The sequence below is a fragment of the Talpa occidentalis genome, unplaced genomic scaffold (assembly GCF_014898055.3).
Source record: "Talpa occidentalis isolate TD23 unplaced genomic scaffold, MPIMG_talOcc4v2.1 talOcc4.15, whole genome shotgun sequence".
Taxonomy (NCBI): Eukaryota; Metazoa; Chordata; class Mammalia; order Eulipotyphla; family Talpidae; genus Talpa; species Talpa occidentalis.
Window position 1 is genome coordinate 69199898 of NW_023601543.1, and position 24666 is coordinate 69224563.

General features: G+C 35.6%; 1 protein-coding gene across 1 annotated transcript in view; it reads left to right on the forward strand.

The window, feature by feature from the left end:
* The window catches only part of DMD (dystrophin), a 1988221-nt gene that overhangs the window by 396454 nt on the left and 1567101 nt on the right, over nt 1-24666 (forward strand). The window contains 2 exon segments of the mRNA XM_054695791.1: nt 8411-8503; nt 11003-11080. Of these exon segments, the coding sequence (XP_054551766.1) occupies nt 8411-8503; nt 11003-11080 (171 nt within the window).

Here is a 24666-nt window from a genome sequence, read left to right on the forward strand (position 1 = left end):
AGAATTTTCCTTAGATATATATGTAGAATCACTACTGTGCTATTATCCTACAATTACTAACACAACCTAAAAATAGAAACAATTTTGCTTATAGGCTATATAGGGTCTCTGACCTTCAGAAACTTCAGGGGAGGGGAGAAAATAGATTACTTAAATCAGTCCTTTATTGAAAAGAAGTTATGAAAATGCACAAGTGAAACTTACCTAACAGTGACCCTGAATGACATTATGGTTAAAGAAGAGCAGCTCAAATAGAAGTTGCAAAGTAGACAATAGTTATGGAATCTGGAGATAGAATTTGGATTTGTATCTACTTCTTACATGCTGTGTGACCTCAGTGAAGTTACTTATGTTCTCTGTTTATCAGTTTTATCATCTGTAAAATGGGAATGTTTTTAATTTAATTTATTTTTGTTAGAATTTATTAAAGATGGAGGGCCTCCCTGGTGGTGCAGGGGGTTGAGCACCACACTGTGAGGCAATCCACAGACTCTACAGCACAAGTTGGATCCCCAGCCAGCCAGGGAGCTACCCACATGGCACAGCAGACCTCTCCTGTCTCACCCGCTGCTCCCCTCAGCAGTGTACTTTGGTCAATCTGCCTGTTCTGTTCCCCTCCCTGTCTCTGGTGAATCATCACACACACACACACACACACACCGCGTCTCTGGTCTGTACCCTAGCTCTTATATGCATAAATAAAAAAATCTTAAAAAGAAATTCTTAAAGTTATCCATGTATGGGCATGGAATTATGGCTGACATAAAGTAAGCACTCAATATTTATTATCCATGTGTTTCTAAAATGCATGTGGTTGAAACATATGAAATTACCAATATTCAACCATATCTGACTACAGAAATTCAATTTTCATGGATTCAAACTGTTAGAAATAGAGGTATAGTGGGGAAACTTATCCAGTACTCTAACCTATGTGACTTTTGTCTTTTTTGTATGTCTCCTGTTCCCGTGATTTGGCACTGACTATTGGCAGATCCTCCTCATAGACATGGGCAAAGAGAGAATGTAGTCTAAGCCTGGCTTCCTAGTGGGTTGGGGCAGGGAAGACTAGGAAGAGGTTGCATCTTGTCACGAAAATTATCCACAGACAATTGTACCACAGTGTGACTGAAAAATTATAACAATGTTAATTTTATGAATGCATTATACATTTATCAATTAAAGGCATATTCAGATGTCATGTGACCATAAAACCTTCTTCTATTGGATATGAATAAGCCTGAACAGCCCTTTTCTCCCTCTGTATTTTGCCTGAAGCCAAGTTCTAATAGTTGGCATTTCTCAAGAGAGCATGTCCATTGTGTCACAACACATATATATTTTTTGCATTTGAAGAATCGGGGTGTTATTTACATGCTTTGAAATGAAATGCTTTGTCTTGCCAACTTTGCACTATGCTTTTTCGGTCACAAAGCCACTATAGGGATAGAATATAATTAATTTCCAATTTCTATCACTGGCTGTCTCAACCTAAGATTTTTTATCTGTATGATTCAATAGGAAAATTGAAAAAAAACTTTCAAAATTTTAAATCTGTAGGATATATTTAAAGGGGGCATATGATAGTGGCAATCATGGTTTGTTAAGTTTCTACATGTTTTAAAATAAGTGTTAATTGTATTAAGGTTATGTATACTAATATGCCAGAATATTACTTACCATAATTTTACTAATTCTTGTTTCAGAATACCTAGTAATTGAATTAGAACTGACTGATCCAATTTACAGATGTGCAATCTCAGTCCTAGGTTAAGAATTCAGTGTTATTATGAAACGTGTTAAAGATAACAAAGCATGCTGAGTTTTGGTTCAGCACACTTTACTTTTGGGTTTAGAATAGACCATTTGCGGAAAACAACTTGATTTGCATTAACTATTGTTGTGGTTCCTACTGAAAGTTCTAATGTGCAGTCTGGTTGAATGTTTTCTTATGTGCTTAATAGTGTAACATTACACATTCTGTCCTAGTGATTATGTTTTATAAAGAGTTACTGCCAAATAGCATTTTGTATGTGATAGATTGTAAAACTATTATATTATATTATCTAAGTTAGCTCTTGAGTACTTCTTAGCTCCAAGGAATAACTTAGATTTTTCTTGATTATCTTTGTAGCTCAGATTTTAATGCTGTTCCTTTTATCTAGACATCACTAAATACTTGATGCTACGGAATAATGAATAATATATGTTAATTTTCATCTGTTAAAGCCTAGAAAACTTTGCAGTACTTCGATACCCTTGTGACAGAAAAAGAAGTCTCCCAGTGATATATTTGACTCTGAACTGACATTGTCATTGATAGAAAGAATAGAGGAGACTTGGGGATGAATACTTGGGTCTTTATTTATTTGCTGCATTGGCATCCCTGACATTGATTCCCTGAATCAAAGGGAATTCCTGTCCCTATCTGGGTGTTGAATATTCTTGGTTTATCCCTCTGGGTCCTCTCTCTGCCTTTCTCTTTCCTGGAAGACTGTCCTTTAGACTGTATCAGCAGACTCTCTTGCCCTCTGGCTTCCAGTTGGGTTAAAACATTTAAAGGCGATCAGAGGAAGGAAGGAAAGAGAGGTCAGGGCGTTTTTTTCACTGCAGGATGGCTACATTCACCACCCAAATATCAAAGTTCCTGTCAGGTGACCCTCTCATCTTACTCTTTGTTCAGAGACCAGGAACTACTCTCTTCATTCCTATGAGTCTAGGAGTGATAATAGCACTTTTCTATTACCAGTTCTGATGGTTTCTTTTACCCTGCCCTCATACTTATAAAGAGTCTCTTATTAAACTCTCTTCAAATTACCCAAGTACTTCTAGACCCCTAGAGCCTTTGAAAGAGAAGACTGTTCTCTACTTCTAGGTGATGACATTTAACTAGAAGGAGGAAATTTAATTAGAGTTTATTGAGTATTTTCTATGCCAGGCAACAGGCTGGACACTTTATATTTATTAAACCATGTAATCCCCATCCTAACACTTTGAAATGAATCTTTTTTTTTTACCCTGAGATGAAAATGACAAGTAAAATTGTGGAAAACATGCATTATTTTATTTAAAATTTTTGAATAAAATTTTTGAATAAATTCATGATAGATAATACTTAGGAAGTGTGTTTATAATCAAAGTACTGTTTTAAGTGCATTGAAACCTTCACAGTATCACTACAAGTTAGGTATCAGTACATCCTCATTTTGCAGTTAAAAAGAGTACAGCACAGAGAGGTTTAGTCACTTGCTCTATATCACACAGCTGTAATATTGCAGATTTGGGATTTGAACCAAGGTAATCTGGGTACAGAGTGGACCTTATTCACAGCTTCCCTGTACTTTGTAAAATATATTTTATCAATGCAACTGTTTTCTTTCCATATTTCCTCTGCCTAAACCTGATATTTTTCAAATATCAGTCTCCTAAAATGAAATATTAAGCTAGCATTATTTTTTATGTTTTTAAGGTATTCCTTTCATGGCAAACCTCATCTTGTGGTACTGAAAAACAGTATTGTGGTGATCCTTGAAGGGGCTAGTACTTAGAAGGGGGTGAGAAGAAACTCCTAGGATTCTGGTCATATTGTTTCTCCATCTGGATGCGATATGATTACATTGAGTTCATGAAGATTCAATGGTTTATTTTATTTTTTTTTTTACATTTTAAAAGGACAGGCTTATTACGCAAAGGAGGAAAAGAGAGGCACTTGCATAGTACAGGCAGGCAGGAAAGCTGTTTAATTCTTAAGCTTTATTTAATTTCCTGTATGTTTTTTATGCTACATTAAGATTCTTTTATAAAATACATTATATAATCCATTTAAAGAAAATATTCATCCACAAAAATTGCCTATTTGCAGGGATTGCATTGTTTCTATGGCAGCTGGTCAGCAGCATTCACCAGTAAATTTTGAATCAATGGTGCCCTCCTTTCTGATGTTTCTAGTGCTTTTGGCTTCTAGAATCTAAAGATTTGTAATCATAGAGAAGTATCTTGAATTTCTAAGCAACAGAGATGTCTACAGTGTGACCTTTCTGTAAGCAGAAGGCTGTGCTAAATTATTCCTGTGCTCTTTACCTCCTATTGGAACATTATGTTGATCTCTGTATTTTTCAGGTTAAAAGATCGACTCAACTCTGAAGAGTCAGAAGCTATTTAAATATTTTCACAAAAGCATTTCAGTTCCTTCCTCATTTTTTTCACTCCTTTTATGCCACTTACCCAATCAACCTGAGTTTCTTTTTGAACATTGCCTGTACTTCTGTATTTATTTATATCATATTGACAATGATCTGGAAGGATTATTGTCTCATTTTATGCCTTTCATCTTGTTATTTGGGTTAGTAAAGATGAAGACAATATATAAGTAAATGCAGGGAACTGCTGAGTAATATCAAAAGTTCACTTATTAAAGACAGTATTAGTCCTGAAAGGGAATTTAGACAGAGAAACGCAGGGTCACATGGCCCAAAAAGGTTTCATGTTTTGTGTGTTACAAAATGATCTTCATGCAATTGAAAAGAAAGCCATTAAAGATAGGGATATTTAAGGAATTATTATTGTTTTCGTGACATAGAATGTCACTTACAACAAAAAGACATGGTAGATGTAGAAGATGAAAAGGGAGAACAACAAAAGAAGATTTAATTAAAAATAGTCAAAAGGACAAGCAAAAAGAGAAAGCTCTTGAAGCTGCTAAGACTTACCCAGGAGCCATTCACATATACTTATATTAGTAATTGAATATGGACTGACATTGCCCCTCCTTGATGTTCCCTCTTGCAGAGGCACCAAAGTAAAAGAAAACAGAGCACACTCTGTGTGAGCTGAGCAATTTATAGTGGATTCAAATAGTGTGCCATACTTGTATTTATATCCAGAATTTGATCAAAGAAAGAGAAGTTGAGGAATAATAGAGGAATCGAACATAAATATTCCACAGTTACTGGGTGCCTACTCTTTGCCAGGTCTGTACAACACATCCAGTTTTTCTCACTTCAGTCTCAAAGCAGTACTCAGAAGCGGTCTTATTTCAATCCACACTTTATTAATGAGTAAATTGTCCTTCCAATAAGCCAAAATTCTTGCCCAAGATAGCACAGCTAGTGACTGAGTGACTTGAGTTCAAAAGTCAGCTATTTCTGACTCTTAAATGTCTGCCATTTTTATTACATCATATATATGATTCTGTGGAATGAGGAGTTGAATCCAGCGAGGAAATGAAGACCATTCAAGAGAAATGGCAGGTTTTGGTTTCCCTAAGGTATTCATGCTGCAAGAGGTGTAAGACAAAGTTACAAGTTAAAGATTGTACATTTCATTGGGTATCACTTTCATTAAACCATAGGAGGAGTTATTTCATTTAAAAATGACTGAAATTACTTTTAAGTTAAAACAAATGTAAATAGAGGAAGGCAAGATCTCCATGAATTCTTAACATAAAACTTATGCTTTTAGACAAATTCTGAATGTGTTGTCACTGTTTAATTTATACTGCCAGACTCAGGGCTAAATTTATTCAGTCTCATCAGTTAGAAGGATGCTTTGATGAAACATTCTGAGAAGCCCTCTATTAGAGATTGGGGTGGATATAATAAATAGAAATTGAATTTCAGTTTTGATACTTTAATATCACACTGATTGCAATGAGTTTTGAAGATTATATTGGATACCTAGAACTGTAATTTTCTACCCCTTTCTTTCCTCGTTCCCCTACCAGGTGTGCCTCAAGGCCTCTGACTAGCCTACTGCCCTTCACTCCCACTGTTTTTTGTATTACTCTAGTTTAAAAGGGAGAATTATAAAACACCCTGGTTTGTGTTTTTAAGTTTTATCAAAGCACCATTCTGTTTGCTGTGTTAATCTTTGTCTAGTTTCCTTGTCCAAAAAATGCAATCTATCTATTTAGCTAGATATATATTAGGTAGACAGCTATCTATTATGTATTTTATAAGAACAGTATTTCTGTCAGTTGACTATATTTTGTTTTCTTCAAAACTTGACACATTTCAGTTTGCAGTATTCTTTTAGGTGGTGGATTTAGAAACCATTTACATTTCCCTTGCATCTGTAAAATTTTGTTCCTGGAAAAACTTACAAAAGAAAATAGCCTTTTCAAGGCATTGTAGACCTTCAACCAATTTGAAAATGAAACTTGAATATTACCCCCCACATACCCTTCAAATGTCAAGTTATTCCAGGTTGTTTATGAGGTTTTTGACAGAAATTTTATAACGTGTACATTCATTTTCTTTACTTATTAGTAGAAAACTTTCATGAAACTTTCATGAAACTGGCACTGTTGTTTTAAAATTTGCTTATACATTTTATGTGTAGTAAGGTGTTTTTTTTAAAAAAAAAAAAAAAAAACTCCAGCATGTTTGTGTTTTTTATTTTCTTTTTCCCCTGTCAAAGCAGATATGTGGCTTGATTCCAAAACCTGGGCATAGAGGGGCTGTTGGACTTCTTGCAGGGGTCAAAGTTTATTTGTGATCCAAGAAGTAGATGCAAAGAGCCCAGTTACCCAAAGGCTAATGTTAGACCCATCCTTGACATTTTAGGGTGAAGTATTTCCTGATCCACAGGCTATCAGAGTTATCATAGTTATCTACTCCTGGATTCTCTTTACTGTTTCTGGGCAGTATTAACTTTTAGGAATATTTGTTTCCCATTCTGGACTCAAAGTAATGTAAGTGCTGAGGTAACGCCAATCACATTCACTAGTGTATGCCACAACACCAACCTCAATATGTATCTATTACCAATAAATTGGGACTTTATACTTAACTTGGGTGATGAAAAAGTTGTGGGTTCATTCATATAAACCAGTTAGAGACTTTAATCCAGAAAAGAAAAATATTTGGGGGCATGATAGAAGAAATAAATTATTTGAAGGATAATCAAATGGAAGGAGAAAAATACCACGGAAAGAGCAGAATGAGCTCGAAGGAGCAAGGTTCCCAGGAATTGGATCTGGTTAAAATCTTGCCTGTACCACCTTTGAGTTTTGTGACATAGCAGCATGTATTTGACCCCTTTTTCTCATTCATAACATGAGCAGATTGCTAACCTCATAGAAATGGTACAAAGATTTTTAAGATCTACCCATTTAGTGGAGCATTTCTCATGAGTCATTACTCAAAAATGGTTGGATATTATTAGTGCCTATTATTTCCCCTCAGTATAATTCCAAGTAAAGAACAGAGGAAAAAAAGGTGAAAACCTTTCATAGACCTATTTTGATTCAATTTAAATCAGTTCTTTCTAAAATTTGAGCCACCCAATATGAAAATGGGTCATTCTAGGGAACATACAAAATGTATATGCAGGTTCTTCTCCATAATTATGTATGATATTTCTAAGGACATAAACAGTTAAGTTTTATGTACCTCCACAGGAAAATTTGAATGAGGTTTTTCTTACTTTGTGTTTACTCACCCCCTACTCCTAATTGCCTGATAATTTAAACATTATTTTCTCTTCTTCATAGAATCAGTTTTCAAAATACGGAGTTAATTAAATCAATTAAGCTACAGATATGCAACTCATGTTATTAAAAAACAGTTTAAATAGATTTGACCTAATGATGATATATTACTTTTGGGTTTGGTTTTTTTATTTGGAAGTTTTCTTTTCATCCATCACCCCTGGCAGATTAAGAATTAGATACATTAAATGTTCTTAAACATAATATGGGGGGGGGAACTTTTCTTCTGAGTTATTTTGGTCGGTCTAGTAATTAAATTGACAAAGAACAGAGGAACAGAGGAGAGATCTTTAATTTCATAAGTATGGAGGCCTCATAGACATGGGAACTATGTACTGATCAAAGTAGTCAGCTTATATACCTTTCAGACAAAGAAACAATGAATTTGTGAAGAATTGACAAGACAGTTTAGACTTGAGTACTAATAAGCCAGGACCTAAACAAAGTCTGTTTGCACCACCTTTTAGGTCCTGAATTCCTTACTGCTGGCAATAAGGGTGTGTCTCCACCTCCTGGTAAAAGGAGGGGACTTTTCATATAGGGGATTTAGAGAGGAGGTTCAGTGTCCTTTTGTGCACCAGCTGCTTCTCAAGGAACTGTAATTCAAAATAATTAGCATGCCAGCATGCAGACCTCTCTTGCTGCGCCCACTACTCCCGTCAGCAGTGTATTTCGACAGTCTGTCTGTTCTGCTCCCCACTCTGGCTCTGGTGAATTCTCTCACCCTCCCATGCTTCTGACTGTACCCAGTGCTTGTATAAATAAATAAATAAATCTTAAAAATAATTAACATGCCACATTGACATATTTTGTGATAGCTTGCCCTGAACCCCAACAATACCTTTAAATTTTAAAAGGCATGACATTGAAATGGATCACTGGAAGCCTACTATATTTAACTGTATGCATTTCATGTTTCAGTTTGGCAAGCAGCACATAGAGAACCTCTTCAGTGACCTACAGGATGGGAAACGCCTCCTAGACCTTCTCGAAGGCCTGACAGGGCAAAAACTGGTATGTGATTTATTTATAAAACTAACACGACCTCAATAAACATAATTGGAGAAAAAGAAAATTCAAAATAAACTTAGTGAATTTTCACCAGAAACTAATTAAGCATAAATTGATGAGATCTAGTAAAATTCACCAATTTACTGATTACTGATTTAGTGAACACCACAGAACCTATTCCTGAATAAAATAGCCTTGTGATATTATCTTTGTTTTCATAAATTCTATCTTATGCACAAAAGAAGGTACAATTTTTCAGTAATATAATTTAAGTTGATTAGTAGATATTCAATTATAATGTTTAGTACCTTTGATATTAAATGTCTTTTATAAAGGATATTATACATAATGAGTTTTAGATTTCATTTTAATTTTTATTGAGATAGACCAATTACCATAAGATATAGCAAATGGAGAGTTGCTGTTCAGTAGGTTTAAATTTTTAGTTATGCTAGAAGAGTAAGTTCCAGAGATCTGTTATGCAACATTGTGGCCATAGTCAACAATACATTATTGCACATTTAAAAATTTATTAAGGGGCCTCCCCTGTGGCTCAGCAGGTTGAGTGCCACTCTGTGAAGCTGTCTTCAGCCTCTGCAGCCCGGGTTCGATTACCGGCTGGCCAGGGAGGAGCCCACATTGCATGGCAGACCTCTCCTGTCTCACCCACTGCTTTGGTCCACCTGCCTGTTCTGTTCCCGCTCTGTCTCTGGTGAATTCTCTCACCCTCCCGCACCTCTGACCTGTACCCCAGTTCTTGTATAAAAAATAAATCTTTTTTTTTTAAGATTTATTTATTTATTCCTTACAAGAACTGGGGCACAGGCCGGAGGCTCAGGAGGGTGAGAGGATTCACCAGAGACAGAGAGGGGAAAAGAACAAACATAGTGATGAAATACACTGCTGAGAGTAGCAGCAGGCATGACAGGAGAGGTCCATCGCGCCAAGTGGGACCCTCGCTGGCCTGCTGGGATCGTTCCGAAGCTGCAGAAGCTGTGGAGAGCTTCACAGTGCTGCGCTCAACTGCCTGCGCCACCAGAGGAGGCCCAATAAATAAATCTTTGAAAAAAAATTAAAAAAATAAAAATTCATTAAGATGATAGACATAATCTTAGTCATAAACAGGCATCAATATGGTAGAATTTCTAAAACTTCACAACTGAATAAATGACTTAATTCATATATTGATATTACAACAAACTATGGAAATATTAGTTTAAAAATTGTAGGACAAGATGTGACTTTTGGAATTGATAATGAGCCTTAGAGAACCAAAGAAAGTTGAAGTTTACAACTTCAATGACTAAGACAATTAAGGTAATTGTTATGGAAATAGTTTCCTTTATCTGCATTTGGTGTTATAAAATTTTGGTAGGTTCAAGTCTCTTTTAAATTTTCCAAAAGTGTGTGGGCCTCCCTCTGTGGCGCAGGGGTTAAAGACACAGCACTATCAAGCAATTGCCAGCCACCTGGCATGAGTTTGATCCCAGCCAGGGATCAAACAGCAGACCTCTCCTGTCTCACCCACTGCTCCCCTCAACACTGTATTTAAGTAGATTTGCCTGTTCTGTGCCCCACTCTGTCTCTGGTAAATCCTCTCACCCTCCTATCACCTATGACCTATACCCTAGTTGTTGTATGCAAAAATAAATAAATATTTAAAAAAATAAAATTTCCTAAAGTGTGGCAATCAACTCATTAATATATTTTATTAGGAAATGTCCTTAAGCAGGTTGATGTTTTTCTTGGTGGCTTTGCAATGATCACGAACTGGGTTGTAGCATGAAGGAGTGATCTATTTAAGCAAAACAGAAGAAGGGGAATGAGCAAAATGGGAAGGGGCACAATGGATAATGGTGGAGGACTCTGGATGCCTTGGTGATGCGTGTGGTGTGGTAACTACATCTGAGGGTGTGATCCTGTACCCCTAAATCATATACAGTGCTATAAGCCAATGTCACCTCGATAAACAACAGCAGCAACAACAAAACAAAATAACCTTTGTGAAGAGAAAAAAAAGCTATTGTTATTCTTTTTTTAAGGTTTATTTATTTAGTAGAAGAACTGGGGTGTGGGCCAGAGGTGATGGGGGTGAGAGGATTCACCAGAGACAGAGCAGAGAGCAGAACAGGCGGATCAACTGAAATACACTGCTGAGGGGAGCAGCAGGTGAGACAGGAGAGGTCTGCTGTGCCATCTGGGTTAGCTCCCTGGCCAGGGATGAACTTGTGCAGCAGTGGCTGGTGATAGCTTGATAGCACTGAGACTTAACTGTTGCGCCACCAGTGAGGCCCCACTATTATTATTATAATTATTATTGAGGATTCAGTTCATGCTAAGAAAGTCCTCTGATAAGGGTAATTAGCTCCAAACCTTTACATTCATTATATCAATGCCTCATTAAAAATATTCAAACTTGGACATGAAATTTATAACAGTTTTGTTTCTAGCAGACTGTGCTCTCTCTACTGGGTTGTAAACATGGTTTCATTTTGTTTTCAGCCACAGGAAAAAGGATCCACAAGAGTTCATGCCCTGAACAATGTCAACAAGGCACTGAGGGTCCTGCAGAAAAATAATGTAAGTGCTGCTGGACAAAGTCACATGAGACAGTATACTTAATATTTGAGTGCGGGCTCTGGTCCCAAATACAGGGAGAACATTGCAAGTTTATTATTATTATTATTATTATTATTATTATTATTTTGTAAATCAAAGTCCTTATTAAGATCATGAGCTCTAGTCCTTATACATCTGCTTGTGGTTAATGTGATTTAGGCAGTAAATGCATGGAACCACAGGGAGAAGAAAAAGGTATAACAAAGATCTGATAGGACATTTGTGTTGTTTTCAGATTTTACTGATGAAGTTATATCTGGTGGACAAATTAAACCCTGTGGTGAACTCAGTTTCTCTTAGGAGTGTTTCTAGCAAAAAATAGCTTTCACTAGGCTGAATATTATTTTTTATGTATAAAGTGAGTTCAAACACAGTGATGAAAAGGTTTTAATTAAGCTTACTGGACACTATACTAGACATTTACTAGACACTATATCCAAGTATGAAAGTCACACAGAAAAAAATTACTATTTTAACTCAGTAAGAATGACAAATATGTTTTCTATTGTTATCTTTGATTCAGTATAACTAGATGAAAATTTACCTGTGGTGTTAGAAAAAGTCAACAATTCTACCTAAACAAGTGTGAAGGTGAGAGGAGTTCTCCATCTCTGAGTGACTTGGAGATTCCTTTCCATTGGAGGCAGTCTTCCTTTCTTATTAATATCCTCTAGCCTTCCTAACTGACCAATACCTTTATCAGGTGCTTTTGGGAGCTTCCTAATTACAGTTTAAATAAATTGATCACATACTCTTAAAATAACCATAATCAGTGGTTTATTAGTAATGATGTATATTCCCCCAATGGCAGAGACAGGGAATCATGCAGATAATTGTTTGATTTAATGAATTTTGGGTTTTTATCATGTTTAACCTAAGAAATTTATTTTATAGAAACATTATTTTTACTGTTTTCCTGAAATGATTAATAATATTTTCAAATCTTCCTCAGCCAGTATAAGGTAGAAGTCTATGGAAATGCTTATCTTAGTAGTATGATAGAACCTTTTGAAAGATCTATAGGATATATATATATATATATTTTTTTTTTTTTAAAGATTTATTTATTTATTTATACAAGCACTGGGTACAGTCAGAAGTGAGGGAGGGTGAGAGAATTCACCAGAGCCAGAGCGGGGAGCAGAGCAGGCAGAAGGACCGAAGTACGCTGCTGAGGGGAGCAGCGGGTGGCAGGAGAGGTCTGCGCGCCATGTGGGACCCTCCTCTGGTGGTTGGGGAGCAGCCGGGGATCGAACCAGCGCTGCAGAGAATGCTGGCAGCTTCGCAACCCAGCGCTCAACCACTGCACCACTGAGGAGGCCCCTGTAGGATATATTTTAAGACAATTGTTTAAAGATATTGGGAACTTACGCAATAAAATGCCTTTTTTAAATAGCAATTCCCAATATACCACTATGAAATATAAAAGCAAGGAAAACAAAAAATTCAAAGAAGTATTAGACTCAATCTATTTGATATAGTTGATCTCTTCCCACCAAGAAAATGTACCAACAAAAATAGGCTGTTGTATCTTCTGTAAAATGGTGGATTGATGCAGTCATAGATTTTGTTTGATAAATGTTTTTTGCTTTTTCACATGCTTGTTATACAAGCACATTTTTTTGAGCGAATCTATTAAGCTGTATGCTCAGGTACACTTTTCTGTATATAGGTTATACCTTGGTTAAAAAACGTTTAAATATGTTAATAAATACAGGAAAATATTTAAAATTCACATCTTATTTAACATATGATAATTTTATAATCAGAATGCAAAAATTAAAAAAAAAAACTAGGTTACATAAATTCAGATTTATGACACGTGCAAAAAGAAGACATTATTAACAATTTTGAGAGCTTCCTGTGTAGCTGGTTAGTCCAAACTTTTACAAAATTAATAATTGCTAATAGAAGATCATGAAGGATCTCTCAATTTTATAACTTTATTCTCAATCGTGACTTTAAAACTCACTGGAAAAAATTAGCCCTCCCTTGTTGTTAAAGGGCTATAAATACTCTGTGGTAGTTTTAAGAGCTTCTAAAGTCAAGTTCATTTTGTATTTTCTTTCCTTGTTAGGGTCTCCTCCACTTCAGCCTATTCATAAGTAACTAGTTTTAGCACATTCTCTAGTTCAAAACTAGCAACTCAATTTGACCTTGTGCCTGTTTCTTTCCTTCCCCTGTTCTGACTTGAATTTTACTGTCTCCACTCAAATGCCACTCACAGCTTAGCTTTGTAGAACTCAGGCACCACGTTTATGTTCTGATTTGCATTCTCTGTGATTGCTGGTTGAGCATGAAGTTGTCCTTGCTATCAATAATTTATTTTTGAAATTACTTATTGAGAAGAAAGTACTTCTAAGTGCAGTGATACCTTTATTACAATATTTGCTGAGAACAAACCTCATTTGTAATAAAGTTGACTGTGATTTTAAAAAGGCAAACAAAAGAAAATACAAAATCCTGTGAAACAGGACGATTCTACCAAATGGTTATACTTGTCTACACACTAGCTTAAGATAAGAATGTATCCACAGGGGCCTCCCTGGTGGCACAGGCGGTTAAGTGCAGCTCTGTGAAGCTGTCCGCAGCCTCCACAGTGCCGGTTCGATCCCCACTGGCCTTGGAGCAACCCTCATGGCGAGCAGACCTCTCCTGTCTCGCCTGCTACTCCCCTCTGCAGTGTATTTTGTCGGTCTGCCTGTTCTGTTCCCCACTCTGTCTCTGGTGAATCCTCTCACCCTCCTGCACATCTGGCCTGTACCCAAGTTCTTGTATAAATAAAATAAATGCTTTTTTTAAAAAAAGAATGTATCCATAGCTCCCACTTTTCTGTGACTTGTTGAAGGTAGATAAAGAAAATCCCAGGTTACAATAGCTAAGCTTTGGAAACAACCCAAATGCCCAAAAATAGATGACTGGATCAAGAAGATGTGGTACATATATACCATGGAATATTACTCAGCATTCAAAAAAGATAAACACATGCAATTTGCAGCAACATGGATGGCGCTGGAAGGGATCATGCTCAGCGAAATAAGCCAAAAAGAAAAAGAAAAATACTGGATGGTCTCACTCATAGCAGGAATCTAGAAAACTTAAATAAGGGACCAGGAAAATGAATATAAGAAAGTGAAAATCAAAATCAACAAAAAACTATGAACCAGAGACACTTTTGGGGGGTGGGGGGGCGGGAGGGGAAGGATTGGGGTCAGAATGGGGCGTTTGCAATTGTATGGGGGAATATAAAAATAAAATTTATTATTTAAAAAAAAAAAAAGAAAGAAAATCCCAGGTAATATAAAAACATCTCTCATGTTGCCTTTACATCATTCTTATACCCTCCTCTACTCTTGTTTGTGCCAAACATTCTGAATTGAGCTCTGTAGTTCTTTAAACCCTCTTCTCTCAAAGGCAAAGAGATGATTAATGGGTCATTAAAATTTATTGATAGATTTCCTCCCTTAGATATAACTAAGTATGAGAGATTACCAGAGACTTCCTGGGTATGAGAGACTACAAGAGATTTGCATCTTTAATCATTTTACATCCACTTGAACAATGATTGATTTATTTTCTATTTGTAAAGAAAGTTAGTCATTAAAAATCTGGTAGGGAGATTGAACTGTGGTGTTTTAAACTGCCCTCCAGTTGCATTATGATGCCTGTCTTCTAATCACTGGCTGATCCCAGTTTGTTTTCTTTCCTCCAAAATTTCCATGTTTATTTTTTATGAATATCATTGACTTCCTATAGTCACAGAATGTACTTCTCCATTATTTAAAAAAAAATCTTACCAAAAATGCAGTGTTGAAATACAGCCTGTGTATATACCAGGACTTTACTGATTTAACATGATTTAATATTAGCCATCACAGTTGCAGAACACATAATTATGTTCACTAAACCACTCATATCAATTGTCTATGACAAAGTGGCAAATTTTTACCAACTAACTTCAGATGTGCAATGTAAGCTAGCACAGAGCAAATAAGATCATTATTTTTACATTATTAAACCACAAATCCAAATTGAGTCTTTAAAAAGCCTAGGGTGAAATTCAGATGTCAGCTATGTTCAGATATTCACTTAATCACATCCTTGACAACTGTCACTGAATTAGATTGAATGGCTGTCAAATGTCACTGATCTGAAAAATGATATGGTGTTCACTCTTCTTGGCGTATGATCTTAGATAATGAGGATTGTAAAGTACTCTTTAAAACTAGTATTTTATGTGTCTCATAAGTATTCAAAAATTTAAATGGCCATATCGTATATATTTTGAAGTATGTTAGAACATATCTTTGACTGAATATAAACTGCTTTCATTTATTATTCATAAAATCCAGTGTTCGGATATAAATTCCCAATGTTTAAGTGAATTTATGTTAGACAAATATTATTTCCTACACTAAAATTTCAGTCTAAACAATAGACCTGTAATATATATGAACCTTATGTATATTCATCCAACCATCCAGAAGAAATATATCCTTTCAACCTTGTTACTCACTAACCATGGGCTCTTTGCAAAGTGATTGCATGACTTTACTTCCACTCCCTCACCTGTAAAATGTGCTAATAGACATAGTTGTACTTATTTCAGAATATTCTTCTATGGAATATAAAAATAAAAACTTATAATCTTTACATTTATATTCATATGCAATGTGAATTCTTACTCTCAAATTGAAGCTATTTCTCATTTAAAATAATTTCATAAATGCGAATGTGAATTCTTTTCACAGAAGCAAGCTCAAAATAATTTCATAAAATAATTTCATAAATTTTATTTTATGAAATTATTCATCCCTTAACCCAATCTATGTCTTTCATCAAAGGAAAATAGTATTTTTGTCCTGTATATTCAACTTAAAAGTGAGGTAGCCATTAATCTATGACTTGAACACATGGAAATATTTTGGAATAATTATATGGCTATAAGTTATATTAAAATTAATTTTTTTCTTATAAAGAATGTTGTTCATGTATTTTAAAAATTTTAATGGTTGCTACTGCCAAGTCTTTTTCATGAAATAAGGCTACGTGACTCAAAATTAGAAAGCTGTGGTTATCTAGGATTTTTGTTGTCATTAAAGTGGCATTTTTTGTATCGTCAAGTGTAAGATACATAGTATTCATACATACTCAAGTTAAATGATATATTAAATAGGTATACATCTTTTAATATATTCTGTGTTCCAAAATTATTTTTGGAGATAGTGTCCATTTTCTCATAGGATGCTATGTTATATAATATCTAATATGAAAAAAATTTGCTTAGTTTTGTTATAAGAGCTACTTTGCTGAACAGTTTAGTTCTACATTTTATGTTCAGTGAGACTACTTGCATGTAAACATCTGTTTTAACATATCACTTTCAATTTTCTTTCATTTCTTTCATGTTTATATTTTCTTAACATTAAGACTTTTTAATTTATTATTTTATTTAATATTATTTTGCTGTATGCATTTCTAAAGATTTTATGTGTTTATTTATACAAGCACTGGGTACAGTCAGAAGCGCGGGAGGGTGAGAGAATTCACGAGAGCCAGAGCGGGGAGCAGAACAGGCAGATGGGCCAAAGACACTGCTGAGGGGAGCAGTGGGCATGGCAGGGAGGTCTGTGCACCATGTGGGACCCTCGCCAGTGGCCTGGGATCGAACCAGCGCTGCGGAGGCTGCGGCCAGCTTTGCAGGCCAGTGCTCAACCACTGTGCCACCGGGGAGGCCCTATTTTATATAATTTTTAGTGGCTTGACTCTCTAGACTCAAAGAGGCAATATATCAACAAATAAAAACAGTTCTTCAAAAAATTGCCTTGATATACATATTGTAAAAACCTTTCCATAATAAAAAAATGAATTACTTTTTGATGCCTGATTATGATCATAAATGCATATGAAATTTTACTTATTTCACTAATCTTTAAGGAATTTGATAAACAGTTTTTTTTTTAAGTCTCTATCCTCAATACTTAATATGTGGCATGATCCAAAATATTTAATGAATGACTAAGTAGGTAAATCTTAATCACTGAAGGTAGGGATAATATTTTCATAGAGTTAATCTAGAACTAAGTCAAAATGTGCTTTTAAAAGATATTTTTCTATGTAAATTTCTGTATTTTTATAAAATAAAAAAACTAGTCTTTGGAACATGGACCTATGAGAAGGAATAAAATTAACCTGCCAGTGCACAGCCAAGTCACTATGACCAACGCAGCCCACCCTGAACTATTCATCATTTAATAATAAAAGTTTCAATATATGCCTCTCTCAATGGAGAAAAATAGGTCTGATTTATGTCCATAATTCTTAAAATTTCATGTAAATCTTGAACACAGTATAAAAATGCATGCTTTATGGCAGTGAAACTACTTTGCTTTTTCTGTGATTTTGATATTTTAAGTGCATCATACCTGGGAGGATTATATAAATATTGGGGAGTTTCTCTTGATATGGAGAAGTCTCTTTAGCTTGACTACATGACAGAAGAAGTTTTATAAAAGACAACACACTTAAAAAGCAAATCTTATTTCTCTAGAATGTTAGAAGGAAATTCTCAGTTATAAAAATTTATGAGAAAGAAATGTAAGGGGATGAAAGAACCAAATAGAAGGTAGAAGTATGTGTATGAGGTTTTAGTATCAGGAGGAATCTTTATATAAAAAATTCCAATGCTTGGCATTTTCATAGCCATCAATTATTGTTTAAAATTCTGTTTAAGGAAAGCCACCTAAACTTCTAAAGATGTTATATCATGGTTTCTATTGTTATTTTGTCAGTCTATATGAAGTTACTTTATATGATTTACTTAGCAGTGTTTTTTTTTTTTCAGTTATTTAAAGCATATACCAATACTCTTGAGTAAAACGATGGCTTTCTCTTATCTATTACCCTTTCTCTAAGTCAAAAATGCTGATATTATTCTCTGCATGTTAAGGAACAAAAGTGACTCTTCCTTAGGCTAAATCTCAGAATCCGAAATGCTCTGGAAGAGCCACATCCTTTGAAACAAATGTTCAGCACCTCCTAGCTCTAATCTAATTTCAGTTGACTGAATGATACTGGGTGTGTTTTCATTAGTACCTGTAGCTATGAAATGTCCTCAGTGGTTTTTCTCAAAAGGCATGAAGTAGCAGATATCATTTATTAGAAAGGAGATGGGTCTTCTATTGAATGAGATGTAACTTTCTCCAATATTCAGTTAGAGGTACAAACACCTAAATGATTTACAAACTAAAATTGAAAAGTTTATCCCTTTCTCTGCCATCACAAAAAAAAATTTAAGCATGAATATTTTTGTTAGCGTTTTAGTCATCAGAACTTTGTCAGAGATAACATAGGAATGTCAGTCCCTTAATTTTATGTATCTTTTTCCTCTCTTCCTCCTGCCCTGCCCTGCCCTGCCCTATAAAAACTTTCAGTTTCATTATTTCAGCTGGTTATTGTAATGAGTTATGTCAAATATTTTTCATTCTAAAGTCAATGTGTATTGTGGGTGGTTTGGTGGTGGGTGTGGTGTGGTAACTATACCTGAAGAGGGAGATCCTTACCTCTAAAACACAAACAATGTTGTAAACCAATGTTACCTCAATAAAAAAAACAGAGAATCATACTACAAATGAGTATGCAAATGAAAAAAAATCAAGTTGATGTGTACCATTTTATATGTAATGAAATTATAATTCTTTCTATAAAGTTTTTTTTTTTTTTAAAGATTTATTTATTTATTTATACAAGCACTGAACACAGCCAGAAGTGCAGGAGGGCGAGAGAATTCATCAGAGCCAGAGCAGAGAACAGAACAGGCAGACTGACGAAATACACTGGTGAGGGGTGCAGCGGACGGCAGGAGAGGTCTGCGCGCCATGTGGGACCCTCGCCCTTCAGCCGGGGAGCCAACTGGTGCTGCAGAGGCTATGGGCAGCCACACAACCCAGAGCTCAACCACTGTGCCACAGGGGAGGCCCTCTTTCTATAAAGTTAATTAAAAATAATGTAAAGCTGTCCAGATCAGCAGTCTACTTTCAACAAGCCTAACATTTCAGGCTTGCTTTAAATGTTATGGTTTTCTTAAGTACTCTTAAATCTTAAACATATCAATGTAATACACACAACACACATACACACACAGAGACACAGGCACATACCCAAGAATTCTTTTTCTTTTTTTTTTTTTAAATAATAAATTTTATTTTTATATTCCCCATACAATTGCAGCCCCCCCATTCTGACCCCAATCCCTCCCCTCCCGCCCCCGCCCCCGTAAAAGTGTCTCTGGTTCATAGTTTTTTGTTGATTTTGATTTTCACTTTCTTATAGTTATCCATTTTCCTGGTCCCTTATTTAAGTTTTCTAGATTCCTGCTAGGAGTGAGACCATCCGATATTTTTCTTTTTCTTTTTGGCTTATTTCGCTGAGCATGATCCCTTCCAGCGCCATCCATGTTGCTGCAAATTGCATGTGTTTATCTTTTTTGAATGCTGAGTAATATTCCATGGTATATATGTACCACATCTTCTTGATCCAGTCATCTATTTTTGGGCATTTGGGTTGTTTCCAAAGCTTAGCTATTGTAAACAGTGTTGCTATAAACATAGGGGTGCAGGTGTTCTTTGGAATTGATGTTTCTGTGTCCTTTGGGTAAATACCTAGGAGTGGAATTGCTGGATCATATGGAAGCTCTATGTTTAGTAGGTCCAGAAATCTCTTTTTCTATAACCACCATGGGATAAGCAAATTTATTTGGTAGAAAATATTATTGAAAATGCTAGATTGCATTAATGCCCAGAACGAACTGGGGATAAAACAAAACCTGGGTGTCTCCCTGGTGGCGCAAGGGGTTAAGCACAGCACTGTAAAGCAATCTGCAGCTTCTGTAGCATGAGTTTGATCCCCGGCTGGCCAGGGAGCAACCCACATGGCGCAACAGACCTCTCCTGTCTCGCCTGCTGCTCCCTTTAGCAGTGTGCCTGTTTTGTTTCTCACTCTGTCTCTGGTGAATTCTCTCACCTTAGCCTGTACCCCAGTTCTTATATGAATAAGTAAATAAATCTTAAAAAAAAAAAACCTGGGGGAAGAGGAATAAGCAGGAAAGAGAATTGCTGCTCCTAGCCCAGTGGTTAGTAAATTCATAGGAGGCAGAGCACCAGGGAGTAACAATGCTCCCTATAATACTTCTATATTCAGCTTAGATTTACTAAATATATATTTTGTACAAAAATCAGATATTTTAGTCTATGTACTAGTACAGAGATGGAAAAGGAATTCCCTCTAGTTTGTGTCCTCATAACTAGAAGAGATAACCAAATGGATAACAATAGGCTATTCCCAAAGCCTATTTGTTAGGTTTCCTAGGTGCATTTTTCCTAGCCTGCTCATCCTGACTCAAGAGATGTTGTAATGAGTTCACATTCAATTGTTCTACAGGTGCCACAATAAGGTTCCATTGTGTCAGGGTAAATGGTAAGAATTTTCTAATCTGTAAAATTATGTTTGAATAAAGCATCTTGCAAAACTCAGGGCCAGCATGTAACATTACTTTTTGTGTCAAGTTTTATGCCTGTTTGCAGGAACTCTAAAAGCCAATCTTCATGTGTAGGTGAACTTATTTCTGCAAAAATTCAATTCAGGCTATTTAATTTTCACACACAATATCAATTTTCACACCTATTCATTTGGTATCAGATGCTTTCATTTTACAAAACAGGATAACAGAACTTTGGGCATCCTTAGTGACCTCAATATTGAATTGCATGCTGTCTAGTGCTTCTCACAACACACACACACACACACAAACACACACACAGAGCATGTCACATATTAACAGATGTTATCTATATTTTGTTTTGTTTGCCAGACTGACATATAGTTATTCATTTAACACAGATTTTAATGGAATTTGGTTTTGTTTTCCTTTTTTATTATTTAGACATAAGGTTGAAAATCCTTGAAAGATATAATTCCAGAACATATATTAGAAAAAAATATGTAGGGAAAAGAGAGAAGTCATTATGCAGGATGGTGATGATTATTTAAGAGTGGTAATAATTGACAAAACATATCACTTATAGCTACATGGTATAAAGTATTATAACAACACTAATCAGATGAGAATTTAGAGTCAAAATGGGCTAAACTATTGAGTTGAGACATTCAACAGCAATACCAAGACCGTAAATAATACCCATCAGGCATAACAAAATACCCTTCCTCCTAGAATCTTAGAGATGATTCATTGTTGTTATTTCTTATAGTCTTTTTTTTAAGATTTATTTTTATTTATTTATACAAGCACTGGGTACAGTCAGAAGTGTGGGAGGGTGAGAGAATTCACCAGAGCCAGAGCAGGGAGCAGAGCAGGCAGAAGGACCGAAGTACACTGCTGAGGGGAGCTGCGGGCAGCAGGAGAGGTCTGCGCGCCATGTGGGACCCTCCTCCGGTGGCCGGGGAGCAGCCGGGGTTCGAACCGGCGCTGCAGAGGCTGCGGGCAGCTTCGCAACCCAGTACTCAACTGCTGCGCCACCAGGGAGGCCCATTTCTTACAGTCTTTGATAATTTGAATAAGAGATGAACAGCAAGAGACAAAATATAACCAAAACAACTAGTATTCCTTGTCAACATGGTGGTATACAGTAATAATTATTTTAGAGCCCGTTAAGGTACTTCATGAAGAATTCTCTAGATTTAATTAATGAATTATCTCTCATATTCAAACCATTTTAAATCTGACATTGGGCCTTCCTGGTGGTGCAAGAGGTTAAGTCTTAGCACTGCCAAGCTATCACTAGCCACTGCAGTCTGAGCTCCATCCCCGGCCAGGAGCTAACCCACATGGTACAGTAGACCTCTCCTCACTGGCCCGCTGCTCCCTTCAGCAGTATATTTCAGTAGATCCACCTGTTCTGCTCCCCACTCTGTCTCTGGTGAATCCTCTCATGGCCCCACACCTCTGGCCTACACCCTAACTCTTGCATGCATAAGTAAATAAAAATAAATCTTTTTTAAATAAGAATTTACCTGAATTCACATATGCACTTGACCTCATGCTTAATAAATAATTATTTTTAAAGATGTTCTAGAACATATTAAAAAGATAAAACTCTGCAATTCTTTTAGTGATATCAAATAACTATAGTTCCCACTCTTAATGAACATAAAATTAAAGGATAAATGTATAAGGCAACCTCACTTATGAATATAAATGAAAAATCCTATTATGTTGAATTCTATAACATTCATTATAACCAATTTTGCACATAGTAAGTACTCAATAAATGTCAGCTGCTGCTGCAAAGTGCTCTTAAAATTAAAAAGGAAAAGGAAACTACCCTATAGAAAAATGAGCAAAACATATTAACAGACAATTCACAGATGAAAATATAATTGTCAGTCATTCAAAAAGATATTCCAAAAGCACTAGGAATCTTTGAAATAAATTAACAACATAAAATTTTTTTTACTCATCAGTTGAAATGAAAAAGCAGAAACAGCTATTACAGGTAAGGGAAGAGCTACTTATATACATTGCTAGTTAAAAATATCCTTTTTATACAGAAACACCTATTGAAATTTATATCGTTCCATCCCTAGAATTGGAACTATGGATGCTACATAATTTTATTTTTTTAACGCAATGATGGTTTACAACATTGTATATAATTTAGGGGTGAAGTATAATACCTCTTCAGATGTATGTCACCAAACCCACCACCAAAGCACCCATAATGCTCCACCATAGTCCATTGGGCTCCTTCTCCACTTTGTTTCACGCTACCCTCCTCCTCTTGTAATCTCAATTTTGAAGTCAGATATCCGGGGTTTTGGTTTAGTTTTTTTTCTGTTCCTTTGTTTTGGTTTGTTAATATTCCACCTGAGTGAAATTATCTGATGTTTGTCTTTTCCCTTAGGACTTATCCTGCTCGACATGATCCTCTCCAGTGCCATTTGTGTTGTCACAAATGGCAAGATATTTTTAATAGCTGAGTAGTATTCCAGCTGTGTGTATAGACTACATCTTCATTATCCATTCACCTGTCTTTGGATACTTAGGCCATTTTCATAGCTTAGTTTTTGTAAACAATATTGTGATATTGTAGACAATGAGCACAGGAATGTATATATCACTTAGAGTTGGATTTTTCCTTTTTTTGAATTGTTTGAATAGATACCCAGGAGTAGAATTGCTAGATCATATGGTAGATCTATTTCTAATAATTTTGAGAAACCTATATATTGCTTTCCATAGAGTTTGGTACAGTCTACATTCCCAACAGTGTATAAGAATTCCTTTTTTTCCACATCCTCACCAACACTAGTGTCTGGTCTGTTTGATATGTGGCATCTTCAGGGCTGTGAGGTGGTATCTTATTGTGGCTTTGATTTACATTTTCCTAATGATGAGGAATGGTGAGCATTTTTTCCTGTGTCTATTGACCATCTGTATGTCTTCTTTGGAAAAGTGTCTATTTAGGTTGTTTGCCCACTTCTTAATTGGGTTATTTGCTTTCATATTGTTGAGTTTTATGAGTTCTTTGTGTATTTTGGATATCAGTCCATTGTTATATATATGATGTGAATATATATTCTCTATACAGAAGGGTGGCTTTTTGTTTTAATGATAGTTTCTTCCACTGTGCAGTTTTTTTTTATAGTTTGATGTATAAATGTTCCATTTATTTTTGCTTTATATCCTTGCCATTGTAGGGTCCCCCAAAACATTACTGAATCCAATCTTGTGTAGTGTTACACCTATGTTTTACTCTATGTATTTTATGCTTTCAAGTGTTACATTCAAGTCTCTAAACCACTTTGATCTATTTTTTGTGTATGGTGTGAGATTGTGATCTAGCTTCATTCTTTCGCATGTGACTGTCAAATTTTCACAGTACCATTTAGCAAAGAGACTTTCCTTTCTCCATTGTATGCTCTTTGCATCTTTGTCATATATTAACTCTCCGTATAAGTGTGGGTTTATTTCTGGGCTCTCAATTTTATTCCATTGATCTGTGTGTCTATTTTTTATTCAAATGCCATACCACTTTATTACTATAGCTTTGGAGAATAGTTTTCTTTTTCTTTTTCTTTTTTCCTTTTTCGCTCAGGATTGTTTTGGCCATTCTGTGATCTTTTGTGAATCTGACCTCATTTTAATTAGTTTTTGTTAGGTAACATGCTTGTGAGATTTTTGACATTAAGAGTTGTACTTTTCTCTTTAACAGTCCTGAGAACAATGCTGATTATAATAAAAATTGGGTCTTAGGAGGCATTTTTTGGAGATAAATAAATTTGGGAACCATTTCCCTACTCATACAATGAGAGGGTTTGAGAGTGAACAGGGACTTCTGGTATCTGAGTATGTGTTGCTTGTTCTAAGTCCCGGGGGTGATCCTATGGCAAGTCTAAACATAACTGCCAGCAGTGATTACCTCAGTATGTTCATTTCCAAAAAAAAAAAAAAATTATTAAAAAATAAATTTTCAACTATGTTTGGTCTTATATCACTCTTATTGCAGTTCCAGAAACCAGAATATTTTCCC